This window comes from Callorhinchus milii, unplaced genomic scaffold, assembly GCF_018977255.1.
Source record: "Callorhinchus milii isolate IMCB2004 unplaced genomic scaffold, IMCB_Cmil_1.0 Scaffold2, whole genome shotgun sequence".
Lineage (NCBI taxonomy): Eukaryota > Metazoa > Chordata > Chondrichthyes > Chimaeriformes > Callorhinchidae > Callorhinchus > Callorhinchus milii.
The window spans coordinates 107120649-107139177 of record NW_024704743.1 but is presented as its reverse complement, the minus strand read 5'-3'; the positions used below and the strand labels follow the sequence as shown (position 1 = coordinate 107139177).

At 42.5% G+C, this 18529-nt stretch overlaps 1 protein-coding gene across 1 annotated transcript in view; it reads left to right on the top strand.

Annotated features, from left to right (window-relative positions):
* Positions 1 to 18529, top strand: part of nsmaf (neutral sphingomyelinase (N-SMase) activation associated factor) — a 48490-nt gene that overhangs the window by 23769 nt on the left and 6192 nt on the right. The window contains exons 11-26 of the mRNA XM_042332626.1: positions 3268 to 3339; positions 3631 to 3739; positions 5891 to 6067; positions 6252 to 6331; positions 8684 to 8774; positions 11103 to 11166; positions 11252 to 11303; positions 11411 to 11531; positions 12056 to 12187; positions 12342 to 12384; positions 12609 to 12775; positions 14069 to 14180; positions 16232 to 16290; positions 16928 to 16995; positions 17779 to 17843; positions 18157 to 18280. Coding sequence (XP_042188560.1) covers positions 3268 to 3339; positions 3631 to 3739; positions 5891 to 6067; positions 6252 to 6331; positions 8684 to 8774; positions 11103 to 11166; positions 11252 to 11303; positions 11411 to 11531; positions 12056 to 12187; positions 12342 to 12384; positions 12609 to 12775; positions 14069 to 14180; positions 16232 to 16290; positions 16928 to 16995; positions 17779 to 17843; positions 18157 to 18280 — 1536 coding nt within the window. The remainder of the gene's footprint in view (positions 1 to 3267; positions 3340 to 3630; positions 3740 to 5890; positions 6068 to 6251; positions 6332 to 8683; positions 8775 to 11102; positions 11167 to 11251; positions 11304 to 11410; positions 11532 to 12055; positions 12188 to 12341; positions 12385 to 12608; positions 12776 to 14068; positions 14181 to 16231; positions 16291 to 16927; positions 16996 to 17778; positions 17844 to 18156; positions 18281 to 18529) is intronic.

Here is an 18529-nt window from a genome sequence, read left to right as displayed (position 1 = left end):
TCCAAATTCCTCTCCAGCCGCCTCGAGATATCCCTTATCCAGGTTGGCCACATACCCTCAGCACTCTCGTTCGTGGCTACAAAGGATGCAATCTATGCCCCTAACTATTGAATCCCCTATCACTACTACAAGAGTCCTGTAGGTCAGTGGTTAGAGCATTAGAGCACTCGCCTCGCAAGCGAGAGACCTGGGTTTGATTCCCAGCAGGGAAAAACCTTGGGCAAGTTTCCTTTCTCCACATGCCTGATAATAATCCCTCAAGAAAAAAAAACAATAATAAAATTGGTCACTTCAATCCACGACTGTTTGTGGGACACTGCTGTGCACAATTGGCTGCCATATTTCGCCCACAAATATACAGTCAATTCACTTTACAGTATATTTTGTGAAGCGCTTTGAGACGTCGAGAAGACATGAAAAGCGCTATATCAAATGCAAGGATTATTATTATTATTACATTTCTGTTCTGCTCCTCCCCCTTCGGACAGCCTTCTGCTCCATGATGCCTTGGTCTGCATTGTGGCTCTCCTCCCCACAGTCTTTCTCCTTGTGGCTCACAGGTATAAAGTGCATTGTACCTGTTGGACAGGACCAGTATCTGCGGGACCTCTTTCTCTATCTCTCCTGGGTTCCCGCTATCCTGCTCACTGACTGTCACACCCTCCCCTTCCTGTACCTGTGCTTTCCTCTGGGGTGTGACTTGAGTTCTGGATAAAACTATCCAGAAATTCCTTCCCCTTCCTTATTTGTCAGAATGTGTCTAACTCACTCCAGCTCAATGATTCTGAGCTGGAGTGTGTCAAGCCAGAGACATTTACTGCAGACGGGACAGTCTCACAGTCCACAAACTGTCACGTACTGCATTCCCGACGCACTGCCTGTGCTGTCATTTCTACTTATTTTATTAGTTCATTTTGTAGTTACTTAGGACCTAATTTCCACTTATTCTCTTGGGCTCTCTGCTCGACTCTCGCAATTCTCCCCTTTATAAACCTTCCGGCAGAAGAAGTTCCAACTGGTCAGCTGGCAATTAACACCTAATACCAGTTAACTGCCACTTGTTATTGTTAAGTTAAAATTTTAAATTTCAGTTAATAAACAAGGAATTTCCACTCTCACCCAATACCTTTTCGCTCTGTTCCCACCTCACTCCGTTGGACTCTCCTGTTGTACGATTGCTCTTCAAATGTTTGCTTATTTCCCTTTTTCCTTTTCATTATTGCATAGCTTGAGTCAATCGTCATTTACAGCAAAGCATTGAAGATAGAGGGAGTGAGGTGGAGTGGTTGAGGGAGGTGCCTGAGCATAGGGACAAGTAGAGAAAGAGAAGGTTGAAGAGCTAAGACATGATTGGATCAAATCTAACTTTCTGACTGGACTTCCAATCTTTTCTCCATCCCTCCCAGCTTCCAGTCAGTTGCGTGAATCACTTTGAAACATCCTCTCGATGTGAAAGGCAATGTTGTAAAATTTGTGGTAATGCAGTTTATGAGCTAGAATTTCTCACACAACGTGATTTGGGAATTCAGTGGTAACTATTTAAAGGATTTATTAGGCTTTTTGTACCTTTACAAAAGAATATTAAGAAAAATACATCCCTGCGAAAGTCGCATTGGAAATATTCATGCTTTATTTTGGTCAGCCTAGTGTTTGACATATGCAGAAACCCATCACCATTGCAGTATCCAAGAGTATCCAAACCAAACAGAGTTCCATGCATCCCACCTACACATGGAAATTCCAGAGGTGTTATTGGAAGGGAATGTGCACTCTCCCTGGAGGGACGCTTTCGGCTCACCCAATTTCAGAAAATATTAGGTGCAGGTTGGCAACAGCCAATGTTTGGGGATTCGACTACTGGAGTCTAACCAGCAAACGCCACATAGCTTGCCTGGTGCTTGTCCAGCTAAGGCCACTCTACCCATTAGGGCTTTGGCTTGCAGAGTTAGTGAGCTGAGTGACTTCCATGTCCTGTCAATACGCCAGCCTGGATGTGCTGTCATTAGCTGTTCCCTGGAGCACTACTGATCCTCCTGCCTCAGGAACTGGACTACTGAGGCCGCCACAGAGAGTGGGCTTAATTCTGACATTCCATTGTCAAACACTTCTCCTCTGAGCCAACTCAGTTCCAACAAGTTACCCACTTAGGAGAATAATCACCAGTTGGACTAACTACATATTCACGCTGGACAGTAGAGGGGAAAATATTTCACATGCATACATGGTAAACCAAGTTTTCAAATGATTTAATAAAAACTCTGAATGCAATGTGCATTGATTGAGATGAGCCAAAACTCTGTGGGTACAGTGGTTTCATAGCAAAGGGAGGAAGTTGAAGTTATTGCTGAGGAAGGAAATGAGCTGAGTTTGAATAGTGTAGTTGTGGGAATGAATAAACGTTCTGACATTTTGTACAATAACCTCCAGGAATTAGGTAGTTTCTTTGCAGATCTTTGTTCTTAAATATAGTGGTTGAGGTAGAGCCCACAACTGAGTTCAATTGCACTATCTGTTAGAGGAGTGTACTTGATGAGCCAACTCCATTTTCTTGTACCTTTTTGTGTTTTGAATTTTACAATGTTCCTAAATTAGCTTCTCCACTAAAACTATTTAGTAGCCAGAAACAATTTACATTTATATGGATATATGAAAATGAATTTCTCTCTCTCTCCCTCTCTCTCTCTGAACCGGGAATGGGACACCGACAGGGAAACTCCCTTCTCTGTGTCTAAATTCGTCTAACTGGCCGCTGGACCTTTAACATCCACCTCACCAGGATGTTAAAGATGGGACCTCACCTGAACATCAGCCTGGGATGATACAGCGTTCCTCCCGCCCGCAGTACTATGTTCTGGATGGGGTTTGAACCCACCACGCCCTGATCAACCAGAGGCAAGAGAGCTGCCAACTGAGCCAGGCTGACACACACACACCTGCTTGTTCAGGTGGATGTGAAAGATCCCACGGCACTATTCAAAAAGAGAAGGGGGTTTCTCTCTCCCGGTATCCTGGGCAACAATCCTCCAAATAAAAAAAATGGTCACTTACTCCATGGCTGTTTGTGGGACTGTGCTGTGCACAATTGGCTGCTGCGTTTCGCCCAAAAAATACACACACTGCACTTTACAGTACATTCCTTGAAGTGCTTTTAGAGACATCTCAATGCCGTGATAAGGCTCTATATCAAATACAAGGATTATTATTATTATATAGTCTCCTTCACATAGGATAACATTTCACAATATGTTTCTGATGTGTCTTTTGAAGGAGCCTGTTGTACAAATTAAGTTGCGTGATGTAAGACGTATTTACAAAAGGAGGCATGGGCTGAAACCTCTGGTGAGTGATTGATTCTTATTTATGCCACATAATCCGTATCGTGGAACAATATTACAATAGATTCAAATAATTGAAACTACCTTTATCATTGTTTGGTTCTCTAGTTATGTAGGATTATCTTCCAAGCCATAAAGAATAACTTGTTTTTCTAATTTAATCAAGAGTCTCTGGAGAAGCTATATGTTCTTTATACCACCATGGCTGATCTGGAATGCTGTGCTAATTCAATGCAGTTATAATGCAATGAGTTATACTAACTGCTTTTCCTATGCTTCACTTTTCTTCCTATAGGGTCTTGAAGTATTTTGCACTGAAAATGATCTTTGCTCTGACATCTACTTGAAATTTTACACTTCCAAAGATCGTGATGAACTTTACTACTATATTGCAACCTTTTTAGGTCAGTTAATATGTTAGTTATGTATTTGAGCTGATTTTACCATTCACACATCAAGCTATTGTTTATTGTTCTGCGCTACCCTTATTAGTACAAGGTTTCAACCAGCTGGAGAACACCCTATTTATATGTAGTGGCAATGGGGTCTAATATGGCTTAATTTAAAATACATAGTCATATTAATTACCCAGATGTGTCAGAGGTGGTCTCCTAACACTGTTCTCAATGTCAGGATCTGTGAAGCTGGCTCTCACTTTTGACATGTGGATCGTGGCGTTTGAATGATGGTGGGGGTGGGGGGGAGGATTCTGCACAAAGTCAGTAAAGCAAATTCCAGTTGCATGTTGAATCCATGACTTGGTTTCACAGATGTTTGGATTGAGAATGGTGTTGGGGGTAGTCACTTCCAGCACATTTTGGGTCAATTTTGATCACTACATTATCAATTTCTTTCCTGGGATGGTTAATACATCCACTTCTTGGAAAGCTACATCAGACCACTGGTGAATGTCATTTGGCGTCTGTTCGGAAGGGGAGATGGAAAATGGGGCAAGGAGGAACTAATCACAAAAATATAAAATAAAAAAATCTTTCATGGCACAAATTTGAAACTAAACTCTACATTCATGACCCGCTCTGCTTTCCTCCACCTCCTCAACATTACCCGACTCTGCCACTGCCTCACTCCTCAGGCCACCGAAACCCTTATACATTACAACCAAGCTATGCCAAACCCCGGCTTGTCAGCCTCCCCAACTCTTCCCTCGACAAGTTGCAGATCATCCAGAACTCTAGCTTGTGTCTCTCCCGAACCAAGCTCCGTCACCCCATCACACCCACCCTCACTCGGCTTGACTGGCTCTCCATCCCTCGGAGGGTCGAGTTCAAAATTTTGTCCTCACCTTCAAGGCCCTCGATGGCCTTGCCCCCTCCTACCTCTACGACCTGCTAACCCCAAATCAACCTGTCCACTCCCTCCACTCTGCAGGCTACAGACTGCTCCATGTTCCTGCCCAGCCAGCCCCACCAACAGCGGTCAAGCCTTTAGCCTCTCTGCCCCCTACCTTTGGAACTCCATTCCACATTCTCTTCGCCTCACTGCCTCCCTTGCCTCCTTCAAGGCACTCCTTAAGACTCTCCTCTTCGACCGTGCCTTCGGCCACCCTCTCTGCCTTCCACTCTCCCTGATCTCAATCCAACCCCCCACCACCCCCAGCTCAGGCGCTTTACAAATGTAATTTGGTATTGTATACACTGTCTCACACTGCAGGCCGCCGAAACCCTCATACACGCCTTCATTACATCGAGGCTCGACTCAATGCTTATCGACCTCCCCAACTCCTCCCTCCACAGGCTGCAGATCATCCAGAACTCCGCAACCCGTTTCCTCTCCCGCATTAGGCTCCGCGACCCTATCACCCCCATCCTTGCCCAACTGCACTGGCTTCCCATCACATAGAGAATACAGTTCAAGATCCAGGTCCTGACCTTCAAAGCCCTCCATGGCCTTGCTCCCCCTACCTTTCCGACCTCCTAACCTCCTACCATCCTGTTTGCTCCCTCCACTCAGCGGGCTCCGCCCTGCTTCATAATAATAATAATAATCCTTGCATTTGATATAGCGCTTTTCACGTCGGGAGGACGTCCCAAAGCGCTTCACAGAACACACTGTAAAGTGAATTGACTGTATATTTGTGGGCGAATGCGGTAGCCAATTGCGCACAGCAATGTCCCACAAACAGTCGTAGATTGAAAATGACCAATTTTTTTATTTTATTTTTTTTTTGGTTTTAGAGGGATTATTATTAGGCGTATGGAGTATGGAAACTTGCCCAAGGTTTCGCCCTGCCTGGAATTGAACTCAAGTCTCTTGCTTGCAAAGCGAGTGCTCTAACCACTGAGCTACAGGACTCCACATGTCCCCCTCCTTGCTCGCCCCACTATTGGTTGGCGGGCCTTCCGCCACTCTGCCCCCACTCTCTGGAACTCCATCCCGTAGTTCCTCCACCTCGCCCCCTCCCTTACCACCTTCAAGACCCACCTCAAGAATGTTTGTTGTTGTATAAATGAGGATAGCAGCTGCAATTAGTGTTATAATATGAATCAGTAATTGAGTTCCTTTATTTCTCTTCCGTCTGCCATTTCCTTTAAAAGAAAATCACGTTGCGGAGCACACAGCTGAAAGCTACATGCTGCAGTGGCAAAAAGGACACCTGTCAAATTACGAGTACCTCCTGCACCTCAATAACCTGGGGGACCGCAGCTGCAATGACCTTTCCCAGTATCCTGTCTTTCCTTGGATCATAGCTGATTACACCAGTCCAGATCTAGGTAGGTACCATTGAAGCAAATTTTTATTATCTGAAACTAGGAAACTACGTCCATATTTCTGTCTAAAATTGTACATTGTATCCTATATATTTAAATGATTTAATGAGTGATCATTAGACAATGCACAAGATTGTTCTACCTAATTAGATGATCTTCATAGCAAGATATTCTTCTTTTCAAACAGATCTATCAAATCCTGAAACATTTCGCGACCTTAGCACACCAGTGGGCGCATTAAATAAAGACAGGATGGAACGATTGTTGGTGAGTGTTCAGTAGTTTTTTTAAGCAAAAATATCTTAGTGACATTTAGCATAATAATTTGAAAGGCAGTCTCACAACTGTTGATCATTCTAGATTGCTTCAAGTTTAAAGTGGTAAACTCCTCTGGCTGAGTCTGGTATACAGGATATTTGTGTTGTTAGGTGCTAACAGCTACACATTGACAAAGTTGTGCAAACTGAAACCCTACCTAGCAACAGATGGTCTTTCAGACTCAATTTGTTCTATGCAAGCCTTTTGAAATTGAGGTTGTTAAACTTGATGCCATACGTTCTCTATCCCCAGGACAAGATTAGATTTGTCAATAATTTAGAGATGTATCACCTGTAAATTTTTAATTGGTTACTGTTTAAAGAAGATCTACTGTGCCAAATGGTAGAGATAATATCCTGCTAAAGTCTAAAATGAAAAAGGGAAGCGCTGGACTTTGAGTAATGTAGGCCCTACAGGACTACTACCTACACTACTACCTACACTACTACCTAGTGTAGTACAGGAGTACACAGAATCAGTACACTTGATCACTGCTATTGTGCATGCCTCGCTCCACCACTACTAGGCTTTCAGTTCTGTCACTTGCCTTTCTTTGCACGTGGCCTTCCCTCTGTGAAAGTTTCTCATTCTGCGGAGCTCTCCCACCCAACCCCGTGAGTAATCATTACAGCGTTATTCTTGGCAATAGCAGTTTCTATTAATTAGAATTACATCTGAAAGAAAGATAATGTGCTTTATACCGTGGAGTCCTGTAGCTCAGTGGTTAGAGCACTCGCTTTGCAAGTGAGACACCTGGGTTCAATTCCAGACAGGGCGAAACCTTGGGCAAGTTTCCTTACTCCACATGCCTAATAATAATCCCTCCAAAACAAAACAGTAATAAATTGACCATTTTCAATCCATGACTGTTTGTGGGACACTGCTGTGTGCATTTGGCTGCCGCGTTTCACCCACAAATAAACAGTCAATTCACTTTACAGCATATTCTGTGAAGCACTTTGAGACGTCGAGAAGACGTGAAAAGCTCTATATCAAATGCAAGGATTATTATTATTATTAGTGACTTGATGTTCATTGGCTGTGGTTTTGCCTTTCAGATATTGAAGATGCTCTAAGTTTTCAGCCTATCCTGTTTTTCTGTGTAGTTAAATTTTAAATTAGAGACTAATCTTAGTGTGGACCCAAGTATTTTTTGTTATCGCTTTGGTCATCCAGAATTGGTTTAGGTTTTTAAAGAATTTAACCTGTACTTTACAATGAAATGGCTTGTTTGGGCTGTTTTGCTTGTTGATAGAGAAGCAACATTTTGAATAGATTAAGAACAGAGGGAGCAGTCATTTAGAATTTGCATGTGGAGTTGTAATGTAGAAATTGAGTCAGCCTAACGATTCATACCAAACAGATTTGGCATGTTTCTGGGAATTAATCCAGGACCATTCATCACATGAACTTTGTTGACCAAATGGCAATTTGAAATGGCTTGTTGGGAAAGTTATTTGTCATGAATGGGGCCAATTTTTTTCTCTATTTTTAAGTTGATGGGAATGGTCAATTCACCTTCTCTGTTTAGAAAGACTTTGAAAGTCATTGCTGGAGAGTCGAAAAGGTGAATCTGGCTAGGTTATAAAACCAAACTCCCACACAAGAAGAGTTTGAAAAGAAACAGGAATTGTCAATGAAGCTCAGATGTGTTTGGGGTCAAGATAATGTCCTCAACTTGGAGCATATATTTCAATTCCAACTGTTGTTTCCATTCTTACCCGTACCAAACTCCGCTCCCCGATTACCCCAGTCCTTGCCAGACTGCACTGGGTGCCTATCCCACAGAGGATCGACTTCAAGATCCTCACACTTGTCTTTGAATCCCTCCATTCCTCTGCACACCCCTACCTCTCTGACCTCCTCTCTCCTCAAAACAGTACCCGTTGCCTTCGCTCCACTGGGACTGGCCTCCTCCTTGTGCCCCGAGTCCTCCGCTCCACCTTCAGCCACTACGCCCCAAGGCTCTGGAACTCCCTTCCTCACTCCCTTCACCTCTCCCCTGCTCTTCCCACTTTCAGGTCTCGGCTGAACACCTTTTCGACTGCACCTTTGGTCACCTTCCTCCCCCTCCCCCTGGCTCAGCCCCGGGATCCGTTATTGTGAAGTGCTCCGAGACCCTGTCCGGCCTGGAGGGCGCTATATAGATCCAAGTTGTTGTTGTTTCCCGTCACGCACAAAATTAATGGGAAAAAACTCTCAGTGAATTTAAGGATTAAAGCATTGTACTTGATATCAATTAAAGTGAATGTTTAAACACAAACAGTATATAGTAAGCTTGATAATATTTTTTCATTTTAGACCCGTTATCGAGAAATGCCAGATCCCAAATTCATGTACGGCAGCCATTATTCCTCGCCTGGTTATGTTCTCTTCTACCTTGTGAGAGTTGGTAAGATTACATTTCTTAGTAGTTTGCTGAAATATTCCCTTTTGAATTTTTTATTTTGGAAGATAAACCAAGTCCAGACAACAGTACAAGTGTAAAGTCTAGCTGCTGACAGCAGAGAGAGTAATAAAACATTGTGTACTCCTATTGATGTTTTACACTAATTTTACATTTTACACTTGTTTTAATTAAACACTCATAACCTAGGCTGATGCTCCAGTGCAGCCCTGGGAGAGTGTTGCATTGTCGGAGATGCTGTCCGTCAGATGGATGTTAAAGATCCCATGATAAGTTTTGAAAAGAGAAGAGAGTATCTTCCGGTGTCCGAGCCAACAATCTTCCAGAAAAACATCATGGTTGTTTGTGGAACTTGATATGCACAAATTGGCTCCTGCATTTGTCTGCAGTTGCTATACTTTACCGTAAATCCTGTGAGGCACTTTGAGATATTGTGACATTATGATAAGGCACTATATTAATGTGCTTATTAAACGTTGAATTGCATGCAGGTTTTAACAAGCTGCATAAAAGTGTGATTCTACACCTGGAATTTATGCTATGTAACTAAATGCTTTTTAACTAAGAATAGTTCTAAAAAAAAATGTGGTTACTTAATCCACAACTGTTTGTGGGACATTGTTGAGCGCAATTGGCTACTATGTTTTGCCCACAAAATATACAGTCAATTCACTTTACAACATATTCTGTGAAGCGCTTTGAGACATCTCGCAGACGTGAAATCCCCAATGTGTTTATTGCTGAATAAATAATTTTGTTCAACCAGGAGCTAAACAGGAGCTTAGAGACCGTCTGTTAAGGACTGGAAAGCATTACTAGTTTCATTTTGTATCCTGTTCTCCGTCTTTTCAAAATCTGCTTTACTGCGATACTGCTGCTCAGTTGAAAAGGGAGGGTTCAGAAAAGTGCTTCCAAGCTGCGGTTTCCTGATCTGACCAATAGGTGTCACTATGGAGCAGTGATGGCTGCTGTTTGGTTGCTGAACGCTGACATTTGAGACAGTGAAAGATGAAAAAAAATTCTGTGGAACTTTCTCCGCGATGGATTCAATTGTCTGGGAGGCCGTGACAGATTGCAAACATGTTTCTTATATATTCAAGAGAATCAGAGCCAAAGCTGGGTAGTTGCATTTGCTGATGACACCAAGCCAAGGGGCCAGGGAGAGTTATTGAGATGGAGAAGGGAGTCAAGGTCTTATAAAGAGAGCTTGACAAGGTGTGCACCTGGCTGATGCCTGGACAATTAAAGTCAGTACAGCTAAACCTGCATGAGTTGTAACTTTCTACAAGTTAACATTAACAGGATTGAAGCTCTCCTTGGCTCCAGTCAATAATTCCTTAGCTCAGACACTTTAATCTGCATCGGTGCTCACTCCACCTCGTGGAGTTGAGACAGAATCTCAGTGTCTTGTTTGCCCCCCACAACTATCTTTCAAACCCTACATCTGGGTTTTCGCTCAGCTTTTCGTCACTTCTGCAACATTGTACACCACTGCCACTACTTATCCAGGATTGCAGACCTTCAACCATGCGTCCATCAACTATATACTTGACTATTCAATCCCACTCCTTGCTGGACTCCCATGCTCTGCTGCTCCCTACCCAAGCTACAGACCATCCAGAACTCTTGATCACATGTCCTCTCCCATTCCAGGTTCTGCAAGCCCATCAGCCTTCTTGCTCAGATCCAAATTCAAATTCAAAACTCTCATCCTGAATTTTAAATGCCTCCATGGTCTCACCCCACCCTACCTCTGTGACCTCCTTTGTTCCTGCGGCCCTGGCTGCTTCACTGGCTCAAAAAAAAACACTGGCCTGCCTCACATCACCCATCAGTGGGCGAGATTTCAGCGTTTCTTCCCCCACTTAGAGAAAGCAAACCCAATTCGATGGTTTCAGATATGCCAAAGCAGCAGAACAAGAAGACAGATTGGGGATTCTCAAGAGGAAATCTTTCTTTACTTGGCTAGATTACCAGAAAGTAGTAGAAGCCAGGACACATGCTCATTTAACAAACCCCTTGATTTGTAATTAGAAGAATGTAGTTGGGTATTCTGGAAGGATGAGATCAAATGGATCTAAAGGATTTCTTTGTCCAAACCTCTCATGATCTTGACCATTTTTTTGCCTTTTTTTAATGTCTGACACTTTGCACTTTTGATCTGTTTTGGAGCTCATCATTTTAAATACAGTACTTAGATTATTTTACAAGACAAAAAACTATAGCAATGCCCTTGTGTTTTTTGAATGGTTCAGTGAGATAACTGAGTTTCAGAAAGTGTTTTTTAACCTTTTGCTCCCATTTGTTTTGCAGCCCCTGAATACATGTTGTGTTTACAGAATGGAAAATTTGACAATGCAGATAGAATGTTCAACAGGTTAGTGCCGGTACCTTAGATTAATTTAGTGTTGGTTTGTCAGAGAGTTAGGGATGGGAAAAATATTTAATCAACATTTATTTAGTATTGCAGAGACTTGGAAAAATTGTCTGGAAGGTGCTACGGACTTCAAGGAGGTAAGGGAGAGAGAGACAATTTTTTTTGTCTAATAATTAATTTATTCTGAAGTTATGTATTGAATAATTATCTGATTAACTGATTAATCTTTTTTAAAATGTTCCAGTTAATCCCAGAATTTTATGGCACAGATTCCAGCTTCATTGTGAACAGTTTGAAGTTGGACCTTGGGAAGCGGCAGGGTGGAAAAATGGTAGATTCTGTGGAGCTGCCACCATGGGCTTCAGGTAATCAGATCTGGTCAGATTTCTCAAGCTCTTATTTCCTGTTATCCCGTGCATGAAGCAAATTTGTATTTTAGTTTCAATCATTCTCAACGCTTGTGCTCCAATTCAAGGTGTTGATTCCCCTTGAATCTTTGGTTACACTAACATTTCTAAATCTGGGTTGTACAGTTTCATAAGTGACATTTTACAATGTTGAAAAAGTACATTGTTCCTCTTTCAGTTTATTTCAAGCAAATGTCCCAAGACTAGACATTCATTTCGTATGATTGATCTTAGTTATGGCACCAGTCAGCGCGAGCAATGAATAGTCTGTTGAGTCCCATGCGTGAAATGAAACATTTCAAAAATTGCAGGAGGATTTACAAAACACGGCAAATGAAAATGTGAAAACTATATCGAGGATATGAGCTAGCTTTTTTTTAAAACAAATTTGTCTTTTGTGTAAAAGTAGTGTTTAATTGATGAAGTTGTGGCTAAATGTATTTTGAGTATGTATGTCAGACTTGTCTTAATTTATCTCTTAGATCCTGATGATTTTCTCCAGAAGAGCAGAGATGCTTTAGAAAGCCAATATGTCTCTGAATATCTGCATGAATGGATTGATCTAATATTTGGTTACAAGCAAAAGGGCACTGAAGCCATTGCATCACACAATGGTATGAGTTTCTTAATATTATTTTTGAAAAGTTTTATATTATAAAATTGCAAACTGATAACAGGAAAAAACAAAACCAGAAAGTTTATTTTATTGTGGTATTTATATAAAAAAAAGCGAAAACAAAGTTCTTATAAATCCTTCTGTTATTTTAGTGTTTCACCCTTTGACGTACGAAGGGGGAGTTGATTGGAACAGGTAATAACTATTTTTGCTGCATTTGCTTACACATGTTTTACATATGAAATATTTCCCTACTCCAGTAAATCAACAAGTTTACAAAAATGTTGTGTTAGGTTTTTTGGCTGCTGTTGAAGTAAATTAATGTTATCCACATCAAATTATTGATTTACCAAGAAATGAAATGAACATTGGGCGAATTAGTAGAATTTTAACTAAGGTTTCTGATTATGTTTATTCAGCATTGAGGATCCAAGTCAGAAAATAGCAATGTTAATTCAGATCCTGGAGTTTGGGCAGACACCAAAACAGTTGTTTACCACTCCACATCCTCAAAGAATAATGCCGAAGTTCAAGAGTCTATCCAGGGGAACCAGCCGGAGTGCTAACATGCCAGAGTCATCTCCAGGTACAATTGCACTATCAATTGGCTTGCATTATTTACTAATAATGAAGTATTGAAAATTGTGCATGTTTCATTGTGATAGTGGAAATTCAAATATAAGGAAGGATCTTCACTGCAAAACAAGTTATCACAAATTATTGTGTGTTTTGTTGCTTTTTATGTAAGATTGGTTATGCTTGAAGGCTTAGTTGAGGAAGACCAGGAGGAGGCTCATGTGGAGCATAAACACCGGCATAGACCAGTTGGGCCAACTGGCCTGTTTCTGTACTGTATATCCTAATGTATTCTAATATAGAGAATTGTTAGAACTGTTAAATTTGCATGGTCTTTTATTTGTGCAATTCTTCCATATTATTTTTATTTGCCCATCTTAACGATGCAGACATGCCCTACATTGGGGTTGAAAATGTGGCCAATTGCAACGGGATTCACTAATAGCGAGTCGTTCATTCATGGGAAATCTGGCCGTAACCAGCACTGTGTCACTGCTTGCTTGCAGGCATCCCATAACCTGCTGTCGGTGCTTTGGAGAAGAGTTACTGTGACTTACTGTCAGCTATTAGCAGGATTCTCCTTTTGCAATCTGAAATCCCAGTAAATCCCACGACAAGCCTGTTTTTTTTTAAAGACTGCATTACACAATGCCCTTTCTGGGAACTTGTATTTAGAGTTAATACAGATTGCAAGCAATTCTGTGCCACAACCTGTTTCAGATGGAAGCTGGATTAGACCTTGTGCTAACTTGTTTTGTATGAATATTCTCCCTTATATGTGGAGCCCTGTAGCTTAGTGGTTAGAGCACTTGCCTCGCAATTGAGAGGACCTGGGTTCGATTCCTGGCAGGGCGAAACGTTGAGTGAGTTTCCTTACTCCACACACCTCTGTTTACCTAGCAATAAGAGGAGCCCGGTTTTTAGTCGATCGCTTTTCCGGGTTAATAATTCCTTCAAAATAAATTTTAAAGAAATAATTTGGTCACTCAATCCATGACTGTTTGTGGGTCACTGCTGTGCGCAATTGGCTGTCATGTTTCGGCCACAAAATATAGTCAATTCACTTTACAGTATATTCTGCGAAGGGCTTTCAGATGTCTCAAATGCAAGGATTATTATTATATTTGAATTGCTGTTTGTGAAAAGACATGGCTTTATTTTGCCGTTTTATCCTCTGCCTAGCCCTGACTATACTTTTTAAACGGAGAAAGTAAATGTTTGACTTGATTTCTAAAGGTTCTTTTGTACTTCATTTGCGATCTGACGTTCACTGTACCACAGTAACTAATTTTCTGTACCACAGGATCACCCTGTGAAGATTCTTCGTTTGAAGATTTAACAGAAGAAAGCCAGAAACTAGCCTGGAGTAATATTGGTAAACTCTATATAGTTTGCCAGCAAAAAAATCACAAAGAGTAAGTTGTGCACATATTTTCTTTATCATTTAATCGCTGACTGTGCAATGTGAATGACTGACTAATAGGTCTGGTGATATTGCAATTTGGATAAACATCTAAACATGGTTTATAGGTGAACAGACGTAACGTAAGCAACTCCTATTACTAAATCAACAACAACTTGCATTTATATAGCGCATTTATATATTATTTGTAAATAAAAATGCAATAACGGGAATTGCAAAGTGATAATTATTTCTGTCAACCTTCATCCCTCTTCAAAAAAAGGAGTTGTTAGGTCAGGCACAATTGGCTTAGTTCCCTTGGCGAACTACTAATCTATGATCCATCTTGAAAATTGCCTCCCATACCTCGCTCATCCTCTCCTCAAACTCCAACTGTGACGGGATGCTGGACTTCCTTGAATCTAAAATCGAGGGGATATGTTCAGCCACCTCAGCCCCGTCCACAGCCATCCCCAAATCACCTCTCCCTCATAACCCACCCATCCCTCCCTATACTCCTTCGACCCTATCTCTCCCTCCTCCCTCACCACCACTGTCCGCAAACTCAAACCCACCACCTGCTCCCTCGATTCCTCCACACCTCTTTCCTCATCTCCCAGCTCCACCTTCTGGCTCCTCTCCTGTCCGACGTCATCAACCTCTCCTTGTCCACCGTTTCAATTCCCACCCCCCCTAAAAACAGCCGTCATCACCCCCATCCTGAATAAACCTTACCTGGATCCATCCCTCCTCTCCAGCTACCAACGTCTGTGATCAGGTCTCTCTGCCTCCTTGTCCTCCTCGACCTCTCTGCCGCCTTCGACACTGTCAACCACTCCATCCTCGTACACCACCTCTCCGCTTTACTTAATCTCCACGGATCTGCCCTTGCCTGATTCGATTCCTATCTCTCTCACGTCTCCACTTTGTTGCCTCTTAATGGTTTCTCCTCCAGCCCCCGCACTATCACGTCTGGCGTCCTCCAGGTCTCTGTCCTTGGCCCTCTCCTCTTTAATATCTATATGCTCCCCCTTGGTGACATCATCCGCAGACATGGGGTCAACTTCCACATGTAATCGGATGACAACCAACTCTATCTTTCTGCCTTCACCCTCAACTCCAGGACCACTGCTGTCCTGACACACTGCCTGTCAGACATCAAGTCCTGGATGAGGGCAAATTTCCTACAGTTGAATGTGAACAAGACTGAGGCCGTCCTGATTGGCTCGCGCCAGCGCCTCAGCACCTCAGGCTCTGGCAGCATCAACCTCCATGGTTGCACACTACAACTCACCAAACCAGTCAGGAACCCAGGTGTCTTGTTCAACCCTCAACTGTCTTTCTTTCCCACATTCAAGCCATGACCCGCTCTGCCTTCCCTCAGCTCCATAACATCGCCCGACTCCGCCACTACCTCACCCCTCAGGCCGCTGAAACTCTTGTTCGTGTCTTCATCACCTCCAGGCAAACGCCCTGCTTGTCGGGCTTCCCAACTCCTCCCTCCACAGGCTGCAGATAATCCAGAACTCTGCAGCACATATCCTCTCCCGCACCAAACTCCGTGACCCCATCTCCCCCACTCTCGCCCGACTCCATTGGCTCCCTATCCTTCAGAGGATCCAGTTCAAGATCCTGGTCCTCACATATAAAGCCCTACATTTCCTCGCCTCACCCTACCTCTGTGACCTCCTAACCCCCTACCAACCCGCCCGTTTCCCTCCGCTCAGCCGGCTGTGGCCTGCTCCACGTCCCCCGACCCACCCGCCCCACCATTGGTGGGAGAGCCTTCAGCCACTCTGCCCCCAACTTCTTGAATTCCATCCCCCAGTCACTCCGCCTCGACCCCTCCTTAGCCTCCTTCAAGTCCCGCCTCAAGACCCTCCTCTTCGACCATGGCATCAGCCACCCGCCTTCCCTCCCTTCTCCCCCCCCTGACCCCAGCTCGGGTCTGAAATGCTGTACACTGTCCAGCGCCTTGGGACATCCTCCCGATGTGAAAGATGCTATACAAATGTAATGTTGTTGTTGTTGTTGTTCAATATCTTTTATCTTGTCACAATTTAGGGCAGTGACTGGAATAGCTGTATCTAGCAATGGCTCCTCAGTCCTCACAACTTCTCAAGGTAATTTTCAGCTTGCATGTTATGACAAAAATATGCTGGTGTTTCGCTCCTTTCTACCTCTGTGATTGTCTCCAGCCTCGTTCTTCTACTTGCCCACTCCTCTAGGCACCTGGGCCTGCTGTGCATCTCCCATCCCTTCCGCCCTACTGGTGATGGCAAATACAAATGAGTTCTCTCCCCTCCCTTTTGCTCCTCTCTATATACCTTTAAAGGCTATATACCGAAAAACTTACCTTTACCGTACCTTCTGTCACTCTTTTACAGTGCAATGTGTCGCTGTTAAGGAATGAATGTTATTACTGGATCATTTTATTGTACAGCGGTGGCATTCCATATTCTTAATACTGTTTTAGTTGCCCCAAATCAATCGATCAATTTGCATCATGCAAAGTAAAATATATCTTGTTAAAATATTTAAGTGGTTTGTCTAATAATAATCTTTACCTTTGGTATAGTGCCACTCGTGCCGAGAGCACCTCTGAGCACCTCTAGGATATCCTGTAAAGTGGAATGTCTGTGTGTTTTGTGGGAGAAATAATCATGAATATACATCTCTGTGTCTTTGTTATGTCTACAGTTATAATAAAATTCATACCGTTGATTCATACCTTACATTTGTTTAAAAACAACATTGCAGATTCAACACTAAAAATGTTTTCCAAGGAAACAAAGTTGTTGCAGCGGAGCACGTCCTTCTCAAATATGGTGAGAACTGATGCTGTGTTTAACCTGTAAAAGAGATTTCTCTATTCCATGTCCCCATCTCAAGACCTTCCTCAGCTATTCCTCTTGAATTGTACCTTCAGTCACCCTCCTACCCCCACCCTCTCTGCCCTCCAACCCTCCTGATCCCAATCCACATATCGGGTGCACACCATTGACCGTCTTAACGCTTTGGGACAATCCTCCCGATGTGAAAGGTGCTGTACAAATGTAATGTTTACCGAATTCTGGAAAGTATCAGGCGTAGGTGGCCAAGAGCCAAGGCTTGGAGACCTCTGTGCTTTGTGAGCACCGTTGGACAAATTTCCTGCTGCTTGTCAGCTTGGAGCTTGGAATTTGGCTTGCAGGGTTAACGAGAACCAAGTGGGAAGAATCTCTATCCCTCCAAGTTAGGTTAGTTTGTTTCATCAGCAGTGCCCAGGAACCTGTCTGCTGAGACCACCGCAGTTCTGTCAGCTCTTACCCAGCACATCCAGTTATTCCAAAACAATTCCAAATGGTGTAATTTACAGAACCATAGAATGTTACAGCACAGAAAGGGGCCATTTGGTCCATCAAGTCCATCAAGTGTTTTTCCTCTACATGAGCTAATCTAATGCCATTCACCTCACTCCCTCCACTCTTTAAAATTCCTTCTCTTCAAGCATCTAACTAATTATCTCTGACTCAACTTTGCGGCAGTGAATTCCACATCATATTGAATCACTGAGTTAAAATGTATTTCTGTCTTCTGCTAAACTGACTTTTCCATTTTGCGTGCGTTAGGCTCTGTCATCTTGTCTGTTGCTGGAAGACAGAACTGTTCTTTGCTCATCATGGGATAACAATGTGTAAGTATTATAAAGACTTATTTTAAATATGAATAGTGTTAACTGTCAAATTCAAGGAGTATTATACAGTAAATTCCTGATAACTCGTCAATCCAAGGGGAAAAGAGCTCAGTGATAAGTTACCCAGAGAGGTGAATTAGGCATTATGTATAAATACACAATTACATGTAAATGCAGCCGGGATATTGACAGATAATGATTTAAGTTAAACCAATGTCAAGTTATTATGAGTTTACTGCTATTGAAGGTAGATTTGGATGCTGGTACAGTGTGGAATGTCTGGAGTGCTGAGAATTTTGTGCGTTTGTTCCAGTTATTTTTATTCAGTAGCTTATGGAAGAAGGCAGGATACACTTATGGGTCATGATGATGCTGTCAGCAAGATCTGCTGGTACGAAGGTCATTTATACACTGCATCCTGGGACTCTACAGTTAAGGTGGGTGTAGGTGATTATTAAAACTGATACAATATTAATTGACTATAATGCAGAGTAGAAGAAAATACACAGTCACTACACTTTACATTATGAGGTGCTGTGAGAAGACACTATATCAAATGCTAGGATTATTGTTATTATAGATACTTTTCTTACTGGTCAGTGACTAAGATGTATCAATACAACTAATAATTTGGTCTTGCTGCTCCTTTTTTGCTCTATTGACATTAAATAACTGCAGCACTATGT